Source organism: Heteronotia binoei, chromosome 21 (genome assembly GCF_032191835.1).
Source record: "Heteronotia binoei isolate CCM8104 ecotype False Entrance Well chromosome 21, APGP_CSIRO_Hbin_v1, whole genome shotgun sequence".
In the NCBI taxonomy this organism is placed as follows: Eukaryota; Metazoa; Chordata; class Lepidosauria; order Squamata; family Gekkonidae; genus Heteronotia; species Heteronotia binoei.
Window position 1 is genome coordinate 136,064,056 of NC_083243.1, and position 17,738 is coordinate 136,081,793.

Here is a 17,738-nt window from a genome sequence, read left to right on the forward strand (position 1 = left end):
GTTCTGAAAATGTAACCATATCAGAGTTTCTGCTGATTTCTGAAGCAAACAGTTTTGAACTTCAATAGTGCAATTAGTGGAAAGATGCTTCAGAGTATTGCATATAGTGTCAAGTCCTCCTCTGCCTGAAAATCATCAGGTAGTTTTATTTGTCTCAAGGGACTGATTTTTCACAAGATGGCACTGGCCATTGCCTAACAAATCTTAGCTTAAGTACACTGAAATAAAGCATATTAAAATGGCAGAGCTAACACTAATAACTTGTGAAGATTCAAAAGTCAAGCATAGGTACTAAGAACGCCCTCCTCAGTTCCGGGGCTAGATGAGTAACTTACTAACTAGAATTAAGGGAATTGATTTTCCTCTTACTCTTCTCATATTTTTGTCCTCCTTCTTTAATTAATACTAAGCTCCCCTCAAGATTCTGGGCGTTTTCGCACTTACCTTAAGCCGGAGCGATGTCCCTCTTCACTGCGCAGCGTCTGCACGGTTTTCTCACGAATTACTGCGGAGCACCTGGAAGAGCCGCAAAGTCCCGCAGCTTTTGCGGCGCAAATGTAAACCAGTTTTTGGCAGTTTACATTTGCGCCACAAAAGCCGCGGGACTTTGCGGCTCTTCCAGGTGCTCCGCAGCAATTAGTGTGAAAACCGTGCAGACGCTGCGCGGTGAAGAGGGACGTCGCTCTGGCTTAAGGTAAGTGCGAAAACGCCCTCTGTGTCACCTGGAGGTGATAAGTAGTATTCATAAAGTCAGTGTGACATGTTTGTTCCTTAACTTAGAGAGTTATATACCTCTGCATTCCTGAGGGAGTTCTTTAAGTATGGGTTGCCTACTGCCCTACTGAAGGTCTAGAGGCTATTTTGTTCACTGGCAGGAGTGATAAGAAATCAATAAAATGTAGAGTGCAGGATTGAGTACACTTTCTTTGAGGGAATCAGGTGCACATTTGTTAGGCATTCTGAATGCCTGAGTTCCATCCCAGTCCTACCCATTTCTCTCTGTCCTCCAGCCTCACTTGCAACAGACTCCTCCTTATTCAAGAATATGCTGCTGACTGGGCTGCTGCTTGGTGGTTTCTCCTCATAGGTTTGTGATAGTATTTGGATCCCAGCAGTCTAGTTAGCACACATACAAAAGGGTCAACTGTGTGGGCAGTTAAACAGCAAGTATAGCAAGCCAGATTATTACCATGGGGAGTGCAGCAACCATTAACACTGACCATTTTTGCACACAGCTTACCTCGCAGTCACAATCCTGTTCCCTCCGCAGTGTCTGGTCGGATTTCCCACCATCTGCGCCAAAGTTACAGGAAGTGCCGCAGCTTTTGCGTAGCAAACGTAAACCGCTAAAACCCACAGCACTTCCTGTAACTCCAGCACAGATGGTGGGAAATCCGACAGACGCTGCGGAGGGAACAGGATTGTGACTGCGAGGTAAGCTGTGTACGAAAACGGTAACTATGTGCCTTTCCACAGAATAACTCTAATAAAGTTCTTTTCTTTCTCTCTCACAGCATCTATGATGTCCCTGGCCTGTATTAAAGAAGACTGTGTGGTTATGGTTAATTCACAGCTTTAAACTTTTCTTGATGAAAAAAGGAATAAATTTTTTTACCAACCCTTAGTTATCTTTTTTCCAAGTGTCCTCTGCTGTACACTTTCCTCCCTCATTCACCTAGTGGGGCCAACCCTTCCAGAGGAAAGTAGTCCCTGGGTGCCTCCCTCTCTAATAGGGATGGGCACAGACCAGAAAATGCTGGTTTGGTTCACAAACAGAACTGGACCAATTCCTGGACCAGTTCGCAAACTGGACTACAGCCTGGTTCGCAAACCAGTTTGCGAACTGATCTGGTTTTTAAAAAGCCCCCCACAGGGCTTCAAAGCTCCAAAATGGCAGGTTGTCTCCAAATCACTCTCCTCAATTAACCCATCAAGTTTGGTCCACATTGGACTTCGGGGGGGGGGGCTGAGTTACAGACCCCTAAAAAAGGTCATTCACTGCAATGCTTTTCAATGAGATGTCACCTCTGCTGGTTCAGAAGTGACAAAAACTGACCTGGGTGAGCTAGAGGCCTTCAACGCACACAATTCCTCCCTGGGGTGACCCTCCACATGGCCCACATGTTACATGCATGTCAGATATGGGGGGATCCAAGTAGCAGACCACCAAGCAAAGTGCATCTAGGAAACTGTTTTTGGAAGAGTTGTCCAACGTCAGTTTGAGACACTACAGTGTGGATCTGGTTAAGCTACAGGCATCAGACTCCCAGAGTACTTCTCCAGAGATCACCCATATGGCTGCAGGTGGCTGTGTCTTCCTGGGACTAGCCACCCAGCCCTGGTGACATGACTGATTGGGGCAAGCCTTCCATCCTACCTGGGAAGGTGTCAGGGACAACCAAGCCTGGAAACTGGGACTCACTGCACAGCTGTGGGAGGGGGCACTGGTGGACTAGTTAAGGGAATGTGTGGGAATATGTGGCAGAGGAGAAAGGATGCTTTTTTGGAGGAGCAGCAAGGCTACCCCACAGCCGAGGAAGAGGGCAGTTAGCCAAGCCCGCCAGAAATCTATAGATGGTTTGGGTGCCTGAGTGGGAGAGGAGAGTGGAACCCCCCAGGCAGAGGCTCAAGCAACGCATGAAGAAACGGGATGCTTTTTGGAGGAGCAGAAAGAGGACCCCACAGCCAGGGAAGATGGCAGTTAGCCAAGCCCCCCAGAAAACTGTAGGTAGTTTGGGTGCCTGAGTGGGAGAGGATACTCCCCAGGCGGAGACGCAAGATATGCAGGAAGAAATAGGGTGCTTTTTGGAGGAGCAGAAAGGGGAACCCACAGCCAGTATGCAGAGAAAAGGGCAGTTTTCAGAACCCGCAAAAGTGAATAGTCCACCTCCAAATCAAATCAAAAACATGTTTTAAATGAAAAAAAATCTATCCATGTTTCCCATTCCTCATAGCAAAGAAAAAGATGGGAGTGGGGGGTGGGGAAAGAAATGTAGCTCTGAATGCAAGGAAAGGAGAAAAAAGAGAGAGGTGATGCTTTTACTCTGGCAGTTTGTATAGAGGCCAGGAGATTCAACAGGTTTCTCCACCCACCCCAATAATCCCCCCCCTCAGTCCACCAAAAGATATTCTTTCACTCACAAGAAGAACAAGTATCGCAAAAACCAGATACAAACAGGGGACAGGAATGCATCTCCAGTGATTATATACATCCCCCCCAATCCTGAGGAAGTCAGATCAATGCCTGTCATTGGAAATCAGACTTGCCTGTCATCTTCAGACTGTCACTATTGGTCCCTCGATGGCTGGAAATATCTCACTCATATCCACTTTTCAGCCAAGAGTGCACAAGAGGTTCTGAACCTGGAAGAAAGTTCGGAGACTTCCTGGTCCAAACATGTGACTTTCAAACTGAACTGTTCGAACCTCGAACAAGGTAAAGTCCGGGCCAGATTTTAGCTCGGGTTCAGATCTGTGTCCATCCCTACTTTCTAATAGTGCTATCCTGAAAGCACTTCCCTGTCAGCAGAATTCACTGAATAGATCTGAGTAGGATTCTGATTTAGACCTGCCTAGGAGGGTTCTCTAAGAGGCCTTGGTGGTATTAGTTTTAATCATGCCCCTGCCCATGCTTCAGGCAGCCTCTCCTTTGCTTATAATTTGGAAATCTGAACAACCACAAGTTGAATTTTAAGTTGCCCTTTTCCAAGCTTTTTTTTTAAATTCTAGAGACATTTTGGTGGTGTAAATGCCAGACAATCTCCATTGTGAAGCTGACTGTTGCCGCAAACTAGTAAAACCAATTTTCCTGAGTATGATTGTGTAAAGGATTAGGAAACTTTGTTTTGAACTGGAGTGCATTTTCAAGTCTGGCATATCTTCATTTGATGCATATCTACTTGTAAAATGAAATTTGCATCCAATGGTGTAAATCAAAGAGCCACAAGAAGGACAGGCAGCCTAATGGATTGCTCTGTAGCAGTTAAGAAGATGTGGCCTCTTTATACCTTGTTGTGGACTTACTTTCAGGAGTGAAAATGAAAAAGAATGAACAGATACACAATCCCAGAAATTCTTCAAAGAGCATCAATAATTCATTTTGTTCTCTTTTAAAATTAAGCATAGACTATGACATTACATGATGTTATGACATGGCATACCATCAAAACATGCAATCAATGAGAGAGAAGCAGACAGACACTGCTGTGATTGAACTGATTGAAACATGTTGGGCTGCAGGATCTGTCTGGGTCTCTGTGACATGGAATAGACGATTTGCTGCCCTTTAAGAGTACCTCTTTGCTTCCATCTGAGCTCTACTTGTTTATCTCTCCTATATAATAATTCCCTTAGCAGACTGGTCACAAATCAGATACTCTCCCATTGGTTGAGGTGCCTGTCACTGCTTCACAGAGGAGAGAAACAAACCCTTCCCTTGATTGGCTGAGGGAGGAGGAAAAAGCCAGAGAAAGCCTTCCCTCAATTGGCTGAGGGAGGAAGGAAAGAGCCAGAGAAAGTCTTCCCTTGGTTGGCTGAGGGCTCCTCCCTCTCCTCCTCTGGAAGGGAAACAGCCAGAGCCAGGGGGGGGGGGGAATGGCATCCCGCGACTGTGGAGCAGATAAGGGCAGGACAGGGAGAGGGAAAGCCAGAGATAGACACAGAGAGAGAATGAACTCCTGTGTTTAAGACTAACAATGTTATTAGAGAGAGTGTGTTGGTCTGAAAAATATCACTAAAGGCCTTTGAGGGAGAACTCCTTGGGCCAGTTCTGACTAGGCCTGACAGTTCCAAGTTGGGGGGAAATTCCTGGAGATTTTATGGTGGAGTTTCAGAAGGGCAGATTTTGGGGTGCAGAGAGGTCTCAGCTGAACATAATGCCATAGAGTCTACTCTCCAAAGCAGTTGTTTTCTCCAGGGGGAGAGAGATCTGTTGTCTGGAGTTCAGTTGTGATACCAGAAGATCTTTAGGTTCTACCAAGAGGTTGGCTATCCTAGGCCTGACTGCTTGCTCCTGTTCAGCAGCAGCCCCCCCTATGACAGCCAGTGTGGCATAGGAGTTAGGGCTTCAGAGCAGGGTCTGCTAGACTCAGTTTCTTGATGTAGAAGCTGACTGGGGACCAGTCACAAACTTTCAGTCTAATCTATTTCATAGGGTTGTTGTGCAAATCAAAAGGGAGAGAGGAGAATGGTGTAAGCTGCTTTGTTCCTTACTGTAGACAAAGGCTATACTTTTCCTTGATAGAGGCTGCAGGGTGGGGGGAGGAAATGGGAAGATGAAGACAGCTCAATTCGCCTATAGAAAACAGTCCCCTTGAGTAGGTGGGAAGACAGCGGGGGGGGGCACTCACACAGAGCCTCTTTCTAGAGCATGTTGTATTTTCTATCACTATGGGCTTATTCCTAGTCTGTAAATAAAGCACATACAACCCATGAGTCTTCAGAACTTGTTCCTCCAAAGGGAATCAGCTCAGGAAGCCCTGTTCTAGAGCTTGCCAACTGGATCATATAGCAATATAAATTTATGCCTTCCAAAATATTGAACTATTAACTCATTTGAAAAGGAATCCAAAATTGTGTTAATGTACCTAACATGGGGTGCTTATTTTAAAAGTACAGGCTACATTCTTTGTTTAGCATATGGTGTAATGGCTGGAATGTAGGAACAGGACTGGGGAGGGCTGAGTTCAAATCCTCACCCAACAGTGATAACTCACTCAGGCTAATACCACATTTTCCAGCATGATCTTCTTTACAGAGTGGTTGCAAGGATGGGATAGAGGAGGGAATAGCCATATCTGCTGCCTTTAGCTCCATGAAGAAAGAAGAAACAGATCTGAGTCCATTAGAACCTTAAGAGAAATAAAGGTGTGATAGAAAGACAGATGCAGAATTCCCCTGGGCTGGCTTCATGTTTTGGGAGGCCCTTGAGTTCAAATACACTACTACCACTATGGCATTCTCTTCCAATGCCTCGCATGACTTCATTCAGGCAGAGGAGGGGAAAAGGTAGCAGTTGTGTTTAATGCTGTTGTGTTGTTATTTGCTTAACAGGCAAGCAGCAATGGTCACCAACAGGAATCTGGCAAGGAAGCAGAGTGGGGGAAGGTTCCTGACTTTCCTTTTCTTAGCTGCCATCATGGCTCACTTGCTCAGGCAGGCTTAAAAGGGTCCAATCTTGCTGTTGCTACACAGCTCAAGATGGCAGGCTGTGGGGGCTGCTGCTACTACTGTGTCACAGTGGATCAGGTTTAGTGGTGAGCCCTCTGATGCACTTTGACTTCATCAGCCACCCAATAATGCTGATGCTGATTCTGTTCATTGTCACAGGGTGATGGCATCTCAGCATCTCTGAAACATTTAGTTTCCTGGGAGTTTTTAAACTGAGAACTTTCCCACACATTATACTTAGTCCAGATTTTCTTGGCAGTCAGCCCACAAGTTTAGGAATAAATTTGGGCATTTCTTCCACACATCTGCCCTCTCTGTGCATTTTCACAGTTTTGAAAATCAGTTTATTTTCTTCTGCACACGCCTTAAATAATGAGGATTTTCAAGGGAGGGTGCTGTGGTCATCAGTGTTGTCACTGATGACACAGCACCCTCTTTAACACAACACAACACAACACACCCTCTTTAAGGCCCGTAAAATATGTGTTGTAGTGATAATTTAAGGATGAAGGCAAACTGGACTACACCCAGCAGTGTGCCAGCAGAACAAAAGGGAACCAAATGTCAGGTGATAAGTGACTGGTTTATTAATATACAAAGCCCCTATGTGTTTTGTTGTGCAGGCTTCATCAGGGGGTTCAGAAAATTCACATAGTGCTGCTGGACCTGTCCACAGTGAGGCACGTAGGGGCTTTGTATGACAATAAACCAGTCACCTATCACCTGGCATTTTTTGCTTTTTGCAATGGTTGTTTAAACAGGTTCTCTGGAAATGCATGTGGAAATTGGGGGATAAACTGAAACACTATGAGGACAGAACTGATGGGAAAAACCCACCATGTGGAAAAGCCCAGCGACAAGCTTTGTTTCCTTTTGCAATACATGCATTTGTTATTCTGTTTCTCTAAAAGGAAGAAACGCAACACACTGGATATTTAAGTTCAACATACTACCTACAGTTATTTGTGAGCTTATTTTTTTGACTTGGCCTGTGTAGGATAAATAAAGGTAGTTCCAATTCAATATTGCTGCACAATTTAATATTCCACGAGTGTGTTTAAAAGCATAGGTTTGAATTGTTGGGTTGAAAAGCAGGAGTAGAGTCATTAGAACTGATTACAAAGCTCAAGGATTTATCTTGCAACAAAATAAAACAAACCTCAAACATTTCCTTGTTTTTAAAGGGTTTCATATCTAACTGTTCTCATCGCTTAAAGCCAAAGCAGTGTTTGATTTCTGAAGTGAAAGAATTCACTGCATTCCATCAGGGAGGACATGAATATCTCTGTAGGCACTTTGTGTTGGAAGCTATTGTATCACCACCCTTAGGATGTGTGCTAGGATGATACTCCATAGAGGATTAAAAAAAAAAAGAATTGTTAAGGCACCTGAAATGAAACCATGTGGCTTATTAACATTTCTAAAATGTTGTGCAGAAGTGCAGATATTTTTGTCTGTAAATGCTGTCTCCCTGATTACAGTGCAGATGGATGAATTAATTCAGAAGGCTGGTTTTCAGAATGGGGTAAATTGCACCTGACAATTACTGTCTGGCATGCATAACTGAAAAATGTGGGAAGAGAACTGGTGCTTTATTCTCAGTTATTACGTGTAATTGTAAATGTCTCTCTAAAGCATGGATAGATAAGCTGGCCTTGAAGGCTCAATCTGAACCCATGGGATTTGCCATCTGCCCCTTCCATAACTTTCTAGTCCAAGCCTCCCTCTCAGCTGCTTCTTCCCTCCATTGTAGGGCAAACTACAGGGGTAGAGCACCATCTCTTTTCAAGGCAATGTGAAAGGCACTAAGTGCTTTGACAGGTTTATCTGCTTAATACAAGACTCAGGTGACAGGCTCTTAAACTTACTCCTCTGGTATAAACTTCAACAGATTTTGGTGGTTCTTGTAATCACTTCTTGCAAACAATGCCTATTATTTAAAGAAGCTAAATTGGTGATTTATAGAAGTTAATCCGTTTAACTACCTGAAGGACCATAACATCAGGTGATACTGGCTTGTCTCTGAAACTGGGGTTTATTTTGTATATTGAGCAAAGACAGCTGCCATTTGCAATAACCAGGTACCTATTGTGCAGGTGCAAAGCCACTCAACATGGTACTGTGCTTTTGGTTAATTTTGTTAAAGAATATTGAAATAAACTTATGAGGGGGGAGTAAAAAAACGGTATATCTGGCTGGTGAACATTTTACTGCAAAGTTCCTGACAAGACAACTTCTTCTGCCAGCACTTGGTGATGATAGTCAGAGAATCCAGAGCTGTGACTGCCATGCTGGTGACCGTGCCTCTCAGTTCCCTCAGCCATCATCACAAGCAGAAGCAAGATGCAGCAAAAACAGACAGAGCCAGTATTAAGCAATACTTCTAGGACATAAATCAATGTAAGTCCCCTTCAGTCAGCTCCCATTATGTCTTTCCAGTATGTAATAATGTAACCCAGGGCTTTTTCCTCTGAGGGAACGTGTGGAAACTAAATTATCAAAACTGTTTTAAAATTCATGAGGGGCACCTGTGTGTTTCTCCTTCATTTCCCTCTTGAGAGTTCCCACACCTCTTTTTTTTCATGAAAAAGCCCTGATGTAACCATCTCGATCACCCTGGTCACACCAGCAGCCCATCTGTTTATTTATCCATCCACCTCATCTCTTGAACAAACAAAAAAGCAATAAATCATGCAATTACTTAATTTTAAAAATCCACATATAAAAATAAAATTCTCGACAGTATACAAATGATCCGTAAAATCAAGCAGTAAAAGAAGCTCAAACTGAGGACAAGCCATAGAGAAAGGGTAAATACTAAAGTTGGGGGAAACCTGCAGGTAATATCTTCACCTGGCTCAGGGAGAAACTGTGGCTTCTCCCTGAGCACAGGGAAGAGCATCTGCTTGGCACTGAGAAGGTTCCAGATCCAACCCCTGGTATCTCCAGCTAAAAGGACCAGGTAGCAGACGATGTGAAAGACCTTTGCCTGACACTATGGTGAGCTGCAGCTAGTCTGAGCAGACAATACTGACTTTGATGGAGCAAGGGTCTAATTCAGCATGAGATAGCTTCATGTGATCATAAGCCAACAAGATAGGCACCAGATGAGCTTCAAGAGGAATTACATTATACAACAGTAAGCTCCCACAAAGAAAGTCATGTCCTAAATTGCCACTTGACTAGCTTCTGCAGGTGAGGATATTGTTAGCAGGGTTTGTGATGACTATCTTAGCACACAGGGCAGCATGGGAGAATATCGTCCTTCAGTACCCAGGTCACAGATTGTTTAGGAGCTCAACCTTCTCTGGGACAGGCTGACTCAGTACTCAAATGGCTTTCTCATTGACCAACAGCACCTCAATCTTGAGCATTAGTGTATATTGCCCCTCACCCACTCCATAACCTTCTCCAAACACTTGTTTGGGTTTAGAGAAAAAATATTATGTCTAGTTAACGGTTAATTGAAATGGTTGCTTAAGATCATCCATTTGCTCTGCATTGCCTTTTCCAGCAGGTTTAATATATCAAATAATGTATCTAGTAACTTTCCACTACAAATATTACCCAGTACTCAATATTATATTGAAGATACTATTCAATATTACCCAAGTGGAGCACACTTTGATACTTCTGGGAAGGACAGGCTAGATTAGGCCTCTTATTTAAGATGCAAAATCCTGTTAATTTTCAGGGTTTGGGTTTTTTTTAAACAGTTCTTTCAAGGATCCATGGTTCTTTGCCCCAAAATCTATGCTTGGATTGTCCCTTCATACTCAAACATTGTTTGCTTTATGCTTGTTTATTGCAATCTAAATATTAGGTGACTTTTTGGTGCCTTTTTTAGTCAAATTGAAGTGTCTGAATTGAATATTGTTTCCTAGAGGTTGGAGTGAGAGGACTTTACCTTTTGGCCTCGAGTTTTCTGTCTCTCTCTGGCACTTGGTGTTTCAGTGCAAGCACACATTTAGGCAGTTTCTTTTCTCCCACCCTAGAAATGGCTACCCTGTCTGACCAGTCAAAACCCCCCTACTTCCCCTAAGTCAACACAGCTGCTTTTAGCAGTCTTTCACTGGCAACATTAACATAGGATTGAAAGCTCCAGTTTGGGGAATAACTGGAAAAGTGGGGAAAGTGGAGTCTAGGGAGGAGTAGGAGTTCATCAGGGATGTGATGTCAGGCTGCCACTGTAGCCTGGAGGTCAGTTATCATTTCAGGAACACCTGGTATTTCTAAAATACTTCCTAAATAGAGAGGGGGAAGTTACAATGACAGGTGTTACAAGTTCCTTTTTAAAAAACAAACAAACAAACAATTATTCCAAGTGGCAAAACCCCAAATGTAGAAGTATTGTTACATACTGCCATCTAGTGGAACAATCAGATTTTTTTAAAAATAGAACTTTCTCTTTGTTCTGTTCTAACTAGCTATTCCAGACAGCTAAGAACCAGGATAGGAAAGAACCATGGATCCTCTCTCTACCTACATGTAAGGCTTAAGGAAAACTATTTCAATGTGTCTGATGAAATGTGCATGGACACAAAAGCTTACCCAGAATTAAACTTTGTTGGTCTCAAAGATGCCACACTAGACTCAGACTTTGTTCTGTCAGTCCTGTTAACCTTTCCAGAGTTCCATTGAACTTTTTGTGCTGTTGCTCCTCCAGCACAGTAGACAACAAATGCAGGAGATGCAAAGTGCCCAGAAATCAAGAACATCTTGCATGATGCTCTATAACACAAACTCAACACAAATATATACTGAAAAGAATGTGAGAAATGCAATAAGCATTATTGCACTTAGCTAATTCCTTTGTACTTTCATCTGATTATGAAAGAACAGTTCGATGCTGCAAAGAACAATACTGCATTGGAATGTGGAATGTAAGATCTATGAATCAAAGTAAGCTGGATGTGGTCAAACAAGAGATGGCAACACTGAATATTGACATCTTGGGAATCAGTGAACTAAAAGATGATGCTGTCAAAGTGATGCATGCATTACATCAACAAATTTGGAAAATGCAACAGTGGCCACAGGATTGGAAAAGGTCAGTTTATATCCCAAAGAAGGATAATGCCAAGGAATGTTCAAACTATCACACTATTGCACTCATTTCACAAGCCAGCAAGGTCATGTTAAAGATCCTACAAGCTAGGCTTCAGCAGTATGTAGATTGGGAATATCAGAAGTTCAAGCTGGGTTTCAGAGAGGTAGAGGAACTAGAGATCAAATTGCCAACATCCGATGGATTATGGAGAAAGCACGGGAGTGGCAAGTCCTTAAAGAGATTGGAGTACCAGACCACCTCACATGTCTCCTGAGGAACCTATAAAAGGGACAAGAAGCAACTGTCAAAATGGGATATGGAGCAACTGATTGGTTTAGAATAGGAAAGGGGGTTCGGCAAGGATGTATATTGTCACCCTGCTTATTTAATTTATATGCAGAGTACATTATGCAGAATGCTGGCCTGAATGAAGCAGAAGCGGAATTAATATTGCTGGGAAAAACATCAACAACCTCAGATATGCAGATGACACCACTCTAATGGCAGAAAGTGAAAGGGACCTGAAAAACCTCTTGTTGTGGGTGAAAGAGGAGAGCACAAAAGCAGGCTTGAAACTCAACATTAAAGAAACTAAGATCATGGCATCCGGCTCCATCACACCTTGGCAGGTAGAAGGGGAAGACATGGAAGTAGACATCACCCTGTCAACAAAAGTCCATATAGTCCCAGTAGTAATGCATGGCTCTGAGTTGGACCATAAGGAAGGCCAGGCACAGAAGAATAGATGCTTTTGAGCTGTGGTGTTGGAGAAGAATCTTGAGAGTCCCTTGGACTGCAAGAAGATCAAATCAGTCAGTCCTAAGGGAAATCAACCCAGATTGTTCCCTGGAAGGTCAGATGTTGAAGCTGAAGCTCAAATACTTTGGCCACCAAGTGAGAAGGGAGCACTCGCTGGAGAAGATCCTGATGCTGGGAAAGACAGAAGGCAAAAGAAGAAGGGGACGGCAAAAGATGAGATGGCTGGACAGTGTTACTGAAGTAACTAACACAAATTTGAGCAGACTTCGGAGGATGGTGGAAGACAGGAGGGCCTGGCGTGACTTTGTCCATGGGGTTGCAAAGAGTCGGACTCAACTGTGCGACTGAACAACAACAACAAATATATATTTATTTATACACTACTTCCATTCCCAATGGGGACTCAAGGAAGCTTGCAACACTGTTCTGTCTTCCATATTATCATCAGAATAGTGACCTGTGAGGTAGGCTAGGCAGAGAATGATTGACCCAAAGTCACCCAGCAAGCTTTGACAGCAGAGTGGTGATTTGAAGCTGGGTCTTGCAGACCGTAGGCCAACATTCTAACCACTACTCCACACTGCTTGATTGACATTGATTATTTCCGTCATCTTTGCTATTCACATTTAGATCTAATGAAATAGACTGTTCTTCATCTCCTAGTCATGTGCTGTGTCAAGAGAGCAATACCCATTTTGCAGTTTCAGGTAGGCAGCAAATGCAGGCATTTTTCTGAGCCTCTGGGGCAGGTGGGCATGTTTGGCTTGGTGAGTCACAGCTCTTGTCTTGCTCCCACATACACTTTTTTAACTACTGAACTATCCTAAGACTTTTTCATATTAGCACTTGTGCAGTTTGTGGAGTTCAGTGGGAATGAAGCATGATTATCTCTGTTGATTGCACTCATCTTTTATTGTTTATAGAGGATATTAGTTCTGTCTTTGTCAGTACAAAACCAGTGATTCAGAGTACAAATGGTTCAGAACAAATCCAGTCATTCAAAGCTGTCACTAGTCTCTTTTCCTCTGCCTTCTCTTTTGTAGAATAGTGAGAAGTTTGGAAGGAAGCAGAAGAGCTGGCTTACCATCACCTGACCTCAAGGGACACAACAAACTGATGCCCTTTGCTCATCTGTTGTGCCTGTCTTCTTAAAACAGCAGTTCTTCATTTGCTCCACAAGTGTCTGATGTCCCCTGACTAGACAAAGCAGGAAGGGCTGCTGTAAGACAGAGACAACTGTTGTGAAGGAAAGAAAGGTGGGATCGTAGTGGCAGCAGTACTGCTGATCCATTCTCTTTTTCATATGTAAGAGATCCAGCAATATAAGCTACCCCTTCTCTCACTGACCCCTTGCTCTGGTTGACTAATCTTAGAACTCAGCTACTGGAAGAGGCCTTACCTCCATGTACTTCTTCAGTGTATGAACCAAACTTCTGGGATGGTTCACCTGCAGCATCAACAGATGACTTGCAGGTGTGAGTGGATCATCATGAATGTAATGCCGCAGACAAACTGGGTTCACATATGTGCAAACATTACTTGATGTACTCTGCTTGCTGTTCCCTTTCAGCTGGACCTGTAAGGGGAGGCAATTATAAAGCCCTGTACTTGTGACCCTGGAGGTCCCTTCCGACTGCATGATTCAAATTAGCTTGTCATGATATGGTACTGTAGCTATACTATTACACACTTAGATACAGTTTGTGCAGAGTAGTGGGAACTAAGCTTTTTGCAGTTAAGCATTCATGGAGTCTATTCAGGAGCTAGGTTATTTCTTAAAAGTAAATTGACAAGAAACAGAAAACAAGTGGAAACTGTCTTTGTCATTCTCCTTCCATTTATCTGACTTTTCTCCCATTTACCATCATTCCTTTTGATTTGTGAATACTGTGTGTGGTCATGTGTAAGAAGCAGCTCTATCTTGGCTGACTGCATGGTGTGAAAACAAAGCTTAGCATAATGTCTGCATCCACACTTGTAAAATCACTATTATACAGTCACCAAGTGATAACTGCACATATGAGCAGCCCATAGACCTTTCCCATCAAGTCATACATGATACTGTCCACATAGTCATCTGCCAGTTATGCACATAGTCATCTAGGGATGAGAATTTAAGTAACATATACATTTATCAGCCCTTCTACTGTCAATCTTTTTATGTAAAATGGGAGTACTGAGCCTTAAAATATACATACTTAAGTCGAATAGAATCTAACTATTCTGAGCTCATTTTCAGATAATTGTTGAAGAATTACAAGACTGGAATTTAAGGTTGCTTTGTATTTGATATCTACAGTCTTAGATGAAACAATGTATAAAATGCTAACTGAAGAATGAATTTTCCATTTCCAGCTCAGGAGCAAAGGAGAAAAATGCTTAGTCGTCAATATAATACAAATGAGTCCACTACTATAATGCAGGCTAAAGTCAGACTGAAATAGCTCTCACGATGCAGGTGAATGTTTCTTCAGAGGCAGTCCTGTCATTACATTTTGTGTCTTTTCATCTTTTAGTGCCTTTAGAAGCTTATCTAGAAAAGAACAGATGGTGATGCTAGTTGGTCAACAAAGATGGATACAAATGTACAGTCATTTGTGGGAAAGGATGTAAACTATCCACTCGCAGCTTGCCAATCAAGTTAACATAATTTTATTAAAGAATTTAAAAATAAAAAATATAGTCTTTGAGACAATCGTATAGCAAGATGGCAATATTCAGAATGAATTTCTAGTTTGTGAATGACATTAAAAAGTCTAATCTTATGCATGGCAGCACAGCACAGAGTTGCCTTCAAGCATCAGTGCAAACTCACTCCTCCCTTCTTTTTTCCCTGTACCTAAGCGGCAGCCACAATCAGCCTGCTGCTTCAGTGCAGATGGGGACCTCTGATCTGGTATATGAGCCTTTAAAAAAAACAAACAAAACAAAACACAAAACCCTGTGGTTCTCATTAACTTCCTGCAGCTTATGGTATGGGTCACTGGAACTCCATGCATTGGTTCCCAGACTTCTAACACTAGAACAGCTGTCCAATTCCTCAGCACTATAGCAAAGGACTCTTCTTTTAATCCAACAAAGAACAGAGTTTTGACAATTAAAATTCATCAAATCACCACATCCAGTAACTTAATGATCCATTATTTCTAGCTTCTTTCCAGGCTTTTGATAGATATCTGATTTCAAAGTTCTTGTAATTTATTTTTAAAATAATTGTTAGGTACTATGCAGTCTTCTTTTGCCATAAGAAAGCCCTTTTCTTCAGGTTTCAAAGGATTAGCTTTTAGCTTTTATGAGCTGAGGATTCAGCCTCTTCCCTTTAAAGGCTTCCCAAATATTTGATATGGAGAGTTTTAAAAATCCAAATCAGAATTTGCTGTTAATATGTGTTGTTTTAGTGGAGAGGGCCTGCATCAACTGAATGTACTGTTCTTGGAAGCTGTGTGTATCAGGTTTATAAGCCTTGAATGAAACCCACCATGTTGGGGTATCAGGTTGCAAACCAGAGATTTAAATGATATCTTGAAAATCCACTTTGAATTAACAAAGTAGCCACAGTTCTCATACTTATTCTTTTGTTGTTCCTGACATCATACAGTTCTTATGCTTATTCTTTTGTTGTTCCTACCTGCAGTGCAGCACACCTCAGAACAGGATCAGGAGAGGAGTAGACAGGAAAACTGCAACTGCTTAAACTTTGCTACAGTGAGAAAATCTAATGTTAACTGGATTTCAGGGTGTGATTTGACAACACAGCTGGCAGGGCAACATTGGCTTCTTTATGGGAATTATTGAAATGAGCTGAAGGCCTAGAAACTTGGTACACAATATCAAAGTCACCAGATTTTTAAAAAGAAAATGGCTCTGTGTCTCTTAGTAATTTGTATAGAAATGACATTTTTGACACATCCTGTCTTAGTGCTTATGTCAGAAGCAGGAATTTTCTCAGCTGTGCAGTTATGCAATTATAGAAACATGCCTCAAACAGGACCTAATCAAGCTTTTGGAAAAGGCTTTTCTGAGACCTAAAGGGCCTGTATGGAAGGATTTAAAAATATGTTCATGGTCAGGGCAGAGGAATCAGGTTCACATGATTAATTGTTGGGGTGTTATCATGGAACATAGACAGGATGTCCTGTATTTGATGTAAAATTGTATTGCAGTATTAGTATACTTATTTGGTGTGTGATACTAAAGATGTTGAGTCCCGTATTATATTAGAGGCACTTTCACAAAAAACATTGAAGAGAATAGTTAGGGTAAGTACAAGGCCAAAAGATTATCTGAGCAACACAGAGGCTCTGTGCCAAGAAGTTTTGGAACAGCCACTTCAGGCTCATCTTTTGTTTGTGGTACTCACACTGCTGTGGGTCCGAGCCGTCCCCAGTGAGTGCCAGCAATTCTAGCTCCTTCAGACGAATGCCTAGCTCACAGATCTCCCCATCTGGCGGTTGGTGCTGATGTGCCCCAGCTTCACATTGGACAGCACTATCTGCAGAAGGACAGAAGAAGCGCAATGGCTCATAGGGAATGGGGGCCAGGCCAGCTGGCCAGGGAGGTGAGCAATAGTGCTCATTAGTAGGTGGCAGAAGTCCTAGTCCAGGTGGAGGTCTCTGAGGCCCAGCTGATGCTGCTTCACCCCCTTTCAATGGCACAAAAAGTTTCCTCCAGAGACTGCAGTCAGCTAAGGTGGTGCTTGGTGCTGTTCGGTCATAGAGGGAGGGGAAGTAAAGAGGGGGTGGTGGTCGAGGGGGTGGTGGAGGCTGCTGCTGGTGGCTCATGGTTCATGGGACTCTTCCTGATGGCTCAGCAACCACTGCTGCTGCCTTGGAAACAGTGGAATCTGGAAGAATCCATACAGTTATAGTGTTCTATAGAGAATACTACTTCATAAAGTGTGCCTGCCACTTTAAAGAAAATAAACGTTTAAAAGGAGGAGGCCTTAAACACAAGCAGCTAAGAAATTAGAAGGCTAAAATCTGGTTTCAACAAAATGAAAAAATTATATTAAATGAAAGCATGTTCTATTTGTAGCCACTAAAATGCAAATGTATGGAGTTAATGGAGAAACCCAAGCATGGCTACTTAAGCACCTATGGCTACTGGACTACAGAACTCTCAGAGAAGCTGCCAAAATCTGTCTATTGTGTCAACCAGTATAAATGCCTCCAAGTCAAGCATATTAAAGTGCTACATTATAAAGTCAAGGACAAAAAAGAAACTGAATGTTTGTTCTTCATTCCTGCTTCCCAGGAGTACCAGAAAGCTAAAAAAAAAAAATCAAACAATCCTTTACTTAGTTAATACCCAGTTTGCTTATTAGTTGCCAGGGCACAGGGCCAATACCCCCTATAGAATCTGCAGCATCCCCACCCAATTTCCCCCAATCTTCGTTTTCACTGATTAGAGAAGATTGGGTGGGAATGATGCAGATTCTATAGGGGGCATTGGCCCTGTGCCCCCCCTCCCTTGCTGGCAACAGCCCTGCCAGTTGCATTGGTAAATGGCATTCAATTGGCATTATGATAATAGGACAAGTCTGACAGGGGTGGATTGTGTCAACCAAAATGGTGGGGGCTTTCTGATAAATGTCAGTGGGTCTACACTGGTTCTATCTGTACACAGTAGATTCCAAACTCTATGGTTTTCCCGGACACTCTAGCAATTTAGGAGGGAAACTCTATGGTATGAGTTTTCCTCCCAAATTACTAGAGCATCTGGAAAAACCATAGAGTTTTCCCAGAAGCTCCTAGAGCAGCCG

At 42.7% G+C, this 17,738-nt stretch overlaps 2 protein-coding genes across 4 annotated transcripts in view; one reads left to right on the forward strand and one right to left on the reverse strand.

Annotated features, from left to right (window-relative positions):
* The window catches only part of KIAA1549L (KIAA1549 like), a 243,476-nt gene extending 241,843 nt beyond the window's left edge, over nt 1–1,633 (forward strand). For 2 of the 3 annotated variants that reach the window (XM_060261492.1, XM_060261494.1), the window contains one exon: nt 1,515–1,632. In XM_060261492.1, coding sequence (XP_060117475.1) covers nt 1,515–1,523 — 9 coding nt within the window. In that variant the 3' untranslated portion in view covers nt 1,524–1,632. Of the gene's footprint in view, nt 1–1,514 lie in introns of all 3 variants that reach the window. The other variant, XM_060261489.1, reaches the window with a different exon arrangement.
* A 12,715-nt stretch (nt 1,634–14,348) lies between these two features.
* C21H11orf91 (chromosome 21 C11orf91 homolog) lies at nt 14,349–16,758 on the reverse strand. The gene is made up of 2 exons (XM_060262948.1): nt 16,338–16,758; nt 14,349–14,510 (listed from the first exon to the last, which is right to left on the reverse strand). Exons 1-2 carry the CDS (start codon nt 16,756–16,758, stop codon nt 14,425–14,427), a joined length of 507 nt encoding a protein of 168 aa, XP_060118931.1. The 3' UTR covers nt 14,349–14,424.
* Between the last annotated feature and the right edge of the window lie 980 nt (nt 16,759–17,738).